This window comes from Delphinus delphis, chromosome 20, assembly GCF_949987515.2.
Source record: "Delphinus delphis chromosome 20, mDelDel1.2, whole genome shotgun sequence".
Taxonomy (NCBI): Eukaryota; Metazoa; Chordata; class Mammalia; order Artiodactyla; family Delphinidae; genus Delphinus; species Delphinus delphis.
The window spans coordinates 7,232,371-7,240,183 of record NC_082702.1 but is presented as its reverse complement, the minus strand read 5'-3'; the positions used below and the strand labels follow the sequence as shown (position 1 = coordinate 7,240,183).

At 46.7% G+C, this 7,813-nt stretch overlaps 1 protein-coding gene across 1 annotated transcript; it reads right to left on the bottom strand.

The window, feature by feature from the left end:
* Positions 1-1,045: 1,045 nt before the first annotated feature.
* LOC132417016 (ferritin light chain-like) lies at positions 1,046-1,763 on the bottom strand. The gene is made up of 3 exons (XM_069540157.1): positions 1,662-1,763; positions 1,338-1,496; positions 1,046-1,303 (listed from the first exon to the last, which is right to left on the bottom strand). The coding sequence occupies exons 1-3, from the start codon at positions 1,761-1,763 to the stop codon at positions 1,046-1,048; spliced, it is 519 nt and encodes a 172-aa protein (XP_069396258.1).
* Between the last annotated feature and the right edge of the window lie 6,050 nt (positions 1,764-7,813).

Here is a 7,813-nt window from a genome sequence, read left to right as displayed (position 1 = left end):
CAGAGCAGTATTTCCCAGTGTAGAATATGCTTCCTCCAGAACCTGAAGATGCCTGAGCCCGTAGGATGAAGAGCGTGGACTTCTTTCTTAGTGGTAAGATGCAGTATTTGTCCTTCCCTTTCCAGTAGGTACTGCCCACTCCTCAGATGCCTGGGCTCCTAAAACCTTCACTGATGTGATAGGTCCCTGAAACTTTGTAAAGTTTATTTCCCATCCCCTGGACAGCATGTGTCTTATCAATACCTCTAATGCACTTCCTGCTTCTTGTTTATCCAGTCTGATTAACGTGATATTATTGATAGGATGAACTAATGCGGTGTCTTGAGGAACGTTTAAGCCAGTACTGTGTGCCACACATGTAATTAACATTTGTTAACATCTCGTAAACTTGGCTTGGAGGACAATAACGTGAAGATGTCCATACTATCCAAAGCGATCTACAGATTTGATGCAATTCCTATCAAAATCCAGTGACATTTTTAATCAAAATAGAAAAATCCAACCTAAAATTCATATGGAATCTCAAGGGACACTGAATAGTGAAAACAATCTTGAAAAAGAGGAACAAAGTTTGAGATCTCACACTTCCAGATTTCAGAAGTTATTATAAATCTACAGTAATCAAAACAGTGTGGTACTGGCATAAAGGCAGACATACGGAACAATGGAATAGAGTAGATAGCCCAGAAATAAACCCTGGTATGAAAGGTTGCCAGGACCGTTCAGTGGGGGAAAGGACAGCCTTTTCAACAAATGGTATTAGGAAAACTGGATATCCATGTGCAAAAGAACAAAGTTGGAGCCTTATCTGATACCGTATACAAAAATGGACTCAAAATTAAAGACCTAAATGTAAGAGATAAAACTATAAAACTCTTTTTTTTTTTTTTTCTTTATAAAGCTCTTTATTGTTTCCATTTGGTCCATGGCTGGGGAGAGGGCTCCAGTGTGGTTAACAAGCTGCCTACTGGCTTCAGAGAGGGGCTTCAGGCAGAAGCCCTGACACCAGAGGGGCTCCTCAAAGGCTGCTGGGATCTGCAGGTTCCTAGTCGTGCTTGAGGGTGAGCCTTTCAAAGAAATGCTCACCCAGCCCAGCCTGGGGACCAGCCAGCTTGCGGAGGTCGATCAGGTGATCGCCCATCTTCTGGATGAATTTCACCTGCTCATCTAGGAAGTGGCTCTCCAGGAAGTCGCAGAGGTGGGGGTCTGCATGGGTAGAACCCAGGACATGCAGATCCACAAGGGCCTGGTTCAGGTTCTTCTCCGTGAACACAGCGGCTTCCACAGCGTCCTGGGTTTTACCCTACCACCAGGTCCTGTGTTTGACCCTACTCAGCTTGGGACAGCTTCTGCACGTCCTGGAAGAGGGCGCAGCCGCCATGCTGGTTTTGCATTTTCAAGAGACGCTCGGCGCCCTCGAGCTTCTCCTCGGCCAATTTGCAGAAAAAGTGGCCCACGCCCTCCAGAGTCAAATCCTCCCGGTGGAAAGAGAAGCCCTGCAGGAAGAGATGGCGGGAATAACGGTTAGCAGGAGGCGGGGCCAGGCACGCGGACTCCGCCTCTGACTATCCGACAGGACAAAGAAGGCCAGCGCGTGCGCAGAGGGCCGGAGGTGCGCAGCTGAGGGGAACTTGGGCTGGGGGCGTCCTGGGGACCCTCACCAGAGAGAGGTAGGTGTAGGAGGCCCGCAGATGCATGTTGACCAGGCGGTTGACGGCGGCCTCCACCTCGGTGGAATAATTCTGACGAATCTGGGAGCTCATGGTTGAGGAGTTAAGCCCAAAAAATGGTGTTGGCTGGTCCCATTGAGCGAGGATAGCTGAGTGGCTGATTCGAAGGTTGCGACTGGAAAAAAGGTTGGAGGCTGGTGGGAGGCTGGAGCAAAGGGGCGTCCCTGGGTCTGTTGAATTTAAACACTGTTGAAGCAAGAGACAGATCGGGACGGGGGGAGCGGGGCCGCAGAGCGCACTCTATTAAACTCTTGAAAGAAAACGGGAGTCAGGGACTTCCCTGGTGGCGCAGTGGTTAAGAATCCATCTGCCAGTGCGAGGTACAGGGGTTCGATGCCTGGTCCGGGAATATCCCACATGCTGTCGAGCAACTAAGCCCGTGCGCCACAACTACGGAAGCCCGCGCGCCTAGAGCCTGTGCTCTGCAACAAAGAGAAGCCATCGCAAGGAGAAGCCCGCGCACCGCAACGAAGAGTAAGCCCCGCTCGCCACAACTACAGAAAGTCCGCGCACAGCAACGAAGACCCAACGCAGCGAAATTAAAAAAAAAAAAAAAAAGGTTAAAATTGTAAACTTTATATTATGCGTATTTTGTCACAATTTATTTATTTGAAGTATCATTGATTTATAATATGTTAATTTCTGCTCTATATCAAAGTGACTCAGTTATACATATATACATTCTTTTTTTTTTCCGTATTATGGTCTACTGGCTGAATATCAGCATGTCAATTTACTAATATTTTTTAAAATTGTATTTATTTTTGGCTGCACTGGGTCTTTGTTGCTGTGCGGGCTTTCTCTAGTTGCAGCGAGCGGGGGCTACTCTTCATTGCGGTGCACAGGCTTCCCATTGCCGTGGCTTCTCTTGTTGAGGAGCACAGGCCCTAGAGCGCTTGGGCTTCAGTAGTTGAGGCACGCGGCCTCTAGAAAGCAGGCTCAGTAGTTGTGGTGCACGGGCTTAGTTGCTCCACGACATGTGAGACCTTCCCAGACCAGGGATCAAACCCGTGTCCCCTGCATTGGAAGGTGGATTCTTAACCACTACACCACCAGGGAAGTCCCCACATATACATTCTTTTTTTTTTTTTTTTTTTTTTTTTGCTGTACGCGGGTCTCTCACTGTTGTGGCCTCTCCCGTTGTGGAGCACAGGCTCCGGACGCGCAGGCTCGGCGGCCATGGCTCACGGGCCCAGCCGCTCCGCGGTATGTGGGATCTTCTTGGAACGGGGCACGAACCCGTGTCCCCTGCATCGGCAGGCGGACTCTCAACCACTGCGCCACCAGGGAAGCCCCTGCATTCTTTTTCATATTCTTTTCCATTTTGGTTTGTCACAGGATATTGAATATAGGTCCCTGTGCTATACAGCAGGACCTTGTTTTTTATCCATCCTATATATAATAGTTTTCATCCGCTAATCCCAAGCTCCCAAATCTTCCCTCCGCTACCCGCCCCCCTTGGCAACCACAAGTCTGTTCTCTGTATCTGTGAGTCTGTTTCTGTTTCACAGTCGTGTTGATTTGTGTTGTATTTTAGATTCCACATATAAGTGATATCATACGGTATTGGTCTTTCTCTTTCTGGCTTACTTCACTTAGTATGAAGTAAGGATGTACTCTAGGTCCATCCATGTTGCTGCAAATGGCATTATTTCATTCTTTTTTATGGCTGAGTAGTATTCCATTGTGTATATCTATGCCACATCTTCTTTATCCATTCATCTGTCGATGGACATTTAGGTTGTTTCCATGTCTTTTGCCACAGTCTTAAAAGCCAGCCATTGCATTTGCTCATGCCTGGGTCGAGTTGGACTCACTGGCCTTGCTGTGGTCGTTGGGCATTGGTCACTGCATCAGGCTGAAGTGTCAGCTGGGAAATGGGATGGCAGGACTCTCCCTCTCCATGGGGTCTGTTTCACGAGTTTCTCTCCAACAGGGCAGCCTGACTTGTTCTATGGCAACCCAAGGGTCCCCAGGGCACAAAAATGGAGAAGCCAGGATTTCTTAAGCTTAGGTCTGGAACCATCCTAGCATCATTTCCACTGTATTCTTCTGGTTAAAGCACGTCACTAAGCCAGACTGAAAGGGAGGGACCTACAGAGGGTATGAACACTAGGCTTTATGGCTCATTGAGCCTCTAATGAAACTGACTCCCCCAGCAGTTAAGTCTGTGTGCTCCTGCAGCCACTGCTGTGGGCTGGGGTGCGGGAGCTCCCTAGTTTCTGCTTTCATGATTGCAGGAGATAATAGCTACCCTGTAAGGGTGCTTTGGCAGTGCTGTTCAGAGAGACTGTCCCAGAGATGTAGCCCAGGGTCCTCTCCTCCAACCCTTCCTGACAGTTTCTGTCTTTATTTCCTTGTATTCAACCCATTCTGCTTAAAAGAACTAAGGTAGCTTCTGTTACCTTCCCTTGAATTTTGACTAACTTGTAAACATTGCCACCGAGGGCTTACTGCCAGGGGCAGGGAAGTATATTAGTTTCCTGGGACTTTTGTAGCAAAATACTACACACTGGGTGGCTTAAAGAGTAGGCCTTGATCGTCTCACAGTTCTGGAGGCCAGAAGTCCAAGGTCATGGTAGAGGCAAGGTTGGTTCCTTCCAGGGTCTGCGAGGGTGACTCTTTTCCAGGCTTCTCTCCTAGCTTCTGGTGGCTGTCTAGCAACTTCTGATGTTCCTTGATTTGTAGAAACATCACCCCAATCTCTGCCTTTATGTCCACGTGGCGTTCTCCCTGTGTGTCTGTGTCCAAACTTGCCTTTTTATTATAAGGACACCAGTCATATTGGATTAAGGCCCATTCTCATTACCTCACTTTTTTAAAAAATTTTATTTATTTATTTTTGGCTGTGTTGGGCCTTCATTGCTGCACGCGAGCTTTCTCTAGTTGCGGCAAGCAGGGGCTACCCTTCGTTGCAGTTTGCGGGCTTCTCCTTGCAATGGCTTCTCTTGCTGTGGAGCACAGGCTCTAGGCGCGCGGGCTTCAGGAGTTGTGGCACGCAGGCTCAGCAGTTGTGGCTCGCGACTCTAGAGCACAGGCTCAGTAGTTGTGGTGCACCGGCTTAGCTGCTCCACGGCATGTGGGATCTTCCCAGACCAGGGATCGAACCCGTGTCCCCTGCATTGGCAGGCAGATTCTTAACCACTGCACCACCAGGGAAGTCCCTACCTGATTTTAACTTGATTACCTTGGTAAAGACTGTCTTCCCAGTCAGTCACATTCTGAGATACGGGGGTAGGGGCTAGGGCACCAAAATATATTTTGGGGGGGACACAATTCAATTTATAATGGAGTAACACTTTTCAGGGGAGAAGTTTGATGAGTTTCACAGATTTACCCCAGAGGGTTTATGCAAATAAAGTTCTTTTCTATTTTTCCTAAGATCTATTTGGAATTTATTTTACAGTAATATATCAGAAAAGGATCTAAATTTTATATATTTTAAGCAATAACTCTGTGGTTTAATAAAAAGTATTTGGTCTTTGTCATTAATGCCTGGTGTAGGAGAGGGAAAAAAACACACCTTTTTTTCCTCTACCCTCTTATGTTCAGTGTATGGGGCAAATTAGACTGATAAAGACAGAGTAACAGGGAAAAAGTTTTATTATTAAGTATGCATGTGGAGGCCTTCATAGAAAAGTGAAGACCCAAAGAAGTGGATAGGCCTGAGAGCTTATATACCTTTTTAACAAAGAACAATAAATTGTGGAGATGCAATGTGACAAAAAAAAAAGTTTTAGGCTAGGGGTGATAAGTTGTGGGAAAGTGACTAGGATATATATATGGGCAAAACTAATGGAAGACAAGACCCATCTTGTTGTCAACTTTCCATCTTCTTCACGGTCATAAAACTGCCCTGGGGGGACTTCCCTGGTGGTGCAGTGGTTAAAAATCCATCTGCCAATGCAGGGGACACGGGTTCGAGCCCTGGTCCGGGAAGATCCCACATGCCGTGGAGTGACTAAGCCCGAGCGCCACAACTACTGGGCCTGTGCTCTAGAGCCCACAAGCCACAACTACTGAAGCCTGCGTGCCTAGAGCCCGTGCTCCCCAACAGAGAAGCCACCACAAGGAGAAGCCCGCAAACCGCAATGAAGAGTAGCCCCTGCTTGCCGCAACTAGAGAAAGCCCGTGCACAGCAACGAAGACCCAACGCAGCCAAGAAATTAATCAATTAACTTTTAAAAACTGCCCTGGGAGAGGGGATTTATGCAAGTCTTCATTTCTCAGAAATTTCTGCTTTTAGTCAGATAAGAGTAGCTCTGAGAAGGCTTCTTTCTGCATCTGTTGATTCTCATTTGCCTCCAGTTCAAAATAATCCTTACGCCAAAGTGGTGTATTTTGCCCCTTCATTGCCACAGAGGTCCTAAAAATTCCTAAAAGACAATATTCCTTGGAATGTCTCGGTGATAAAAAGTGTTTTTGGTATGCTGGTGAGATGGCTCTGGGCTGAGGGGCCTCTAGGTAGCTTCAGGAGAGGGCCTGGTCTCCAAAAAGACCAAGCAGTGATTCGAGTGTTGGGACTGTCAGCCCCACCTTCTGGCCTCTTGGGGGTGGGAGAGGGACTGGAGATTGAGTTCAATCACCAATGGTGAGTGATTGACTCAATCATGTCTAGGTAATGGAACCTTCATCAAACCCCTGAATTGTTGACCTTCTGAGTTGGTGAGCATATAGAGGTGCTGGGAGGGTGGCATGCCCAGAGAGGGCATGGAAGCTCTGCATCTCTTCCCCCATGCTTCGCCCTGTCTATGCCTCTTTCCCCTTTGGCCCTTCCTGGGTTGTATTCTTTAGAATAAGCCAGTAATAGTAACTGAAGTGCTTTCCTGAATTTTGTGAGTTCTTCTAGCAAATTATTGAACCTGAGAGGCATGGATCATGGGAACTCCTGAATTTGTAGTTGGCTGGGCAGCACTGGGGGAAGACTGGGCACCCCATTTGCAGCCAGCATCTGAGGTCTTAACCTGCGGGGTCCGGGCTAACTCTGGAGGGTTAGTGTCAGAATTGAATTGAGTTGCTAGACACCTAGCTGGTGTTGGAGAATCAGAGAATTAGTTAGTGTGGAAAAACTATTTGATGTCAGGGGAGGAAAAAACTTTCACCCCCCCCAATAATATTTTGAATAATTTCACTATTCTTGGTTGCTTTATAACAACATATTTGTCAGATATTATTTTATATGAAATTTTAATATTTATCTTTTTTTAATCTATTTTTTAAATAAATTTCTTTACTTATATTTTTTATTTTTGGCCGCACTGGGTCTTCATTGCTGCGCATGGGCTTTCTCTAGTTGCGGCGAGCGGAGGCTACTCTTTGCTGTGGTGCACAGGCTTCTCATTGCGGTGGCTTCTCTTGTTGCGGAACACAGGCTTTAGATGCACAGGCTTCAGCAGTTGTGGCTCACGGGCTCTAGAGCGCAGCCTCAGTAGTTGCGGCGCACGGACTTAGTTGCTCTGCAGCATGAGGGATCTTCCTGACCAGGGCTTGAACCCATGTCCCCTGCCTTGGCAGACGGAGCCTTAACCACTGCGCCACCAGGGAAGTCCATTTTATCATCTTTTTAATCTTCCTTCAGAACCACATGATTAGTGATACCTTATATTTTAATATATTGGCTTTAGACCCATCTTATTACACTTCTGTAGAAAAAAAAAACTTTGCTTCTCTCATCTTATTTCTTCAGAAGACCTTTAGAATAATTGGATAAATTCTTTAAAAAATAATCTCATTGGGATTTTGATTGAATTTGCATTAAAACCACAATGGAACTTGTATAGAATTAACATCAACACAACATTCAGACTAGCTATCCAGGAAAATAATTACTCTCAGGTATTCAAGCATGCTTTAAAAGATACATTTGGGCCTTAGGGGTACGGAATTGGATTACTCATAGCCACTAGTCCTTGGCACACACTACAGTTATGTGGGCACAGTTATTAAGCTATTATCTCTTGGTTTCAAATTCACTCCCTTGTGAATCTGGGACTCTGGGACACTGCAAACCGCACTTCTTCTTTGCCAACTGGCTGTGTTCGACTCTGCCAATAGGGGGCACCAAAGGGACTGTAGAAGCCTGG

Excerpts from the sequence above, each read along its gene's own strand:
- LOC132417016 (XM_069540157.1), bottom strand. The coding sequence starts at position 1,763 with ATGAGCTCCCAGATTCGTCAGAATTATTCCACCGAGGTGGAGGCCGCC. Across the intron at positions 1,497-1,661 it reads CCTACACCTACCTCTCTCTG|GGCTTCTCTTTCCACCGGGA; the intron begins GTGAGGGTCCCC and ends CTCTTCCTGCAG. Across the intron at positions 1,304-1,337 it reads ACGTGCAGAAGCTGTCCCAA|GGTAAAACCCAGGACGCTGT; the intron begins GCTGAGTAGGGT and ends ACCTGGTGGTAG.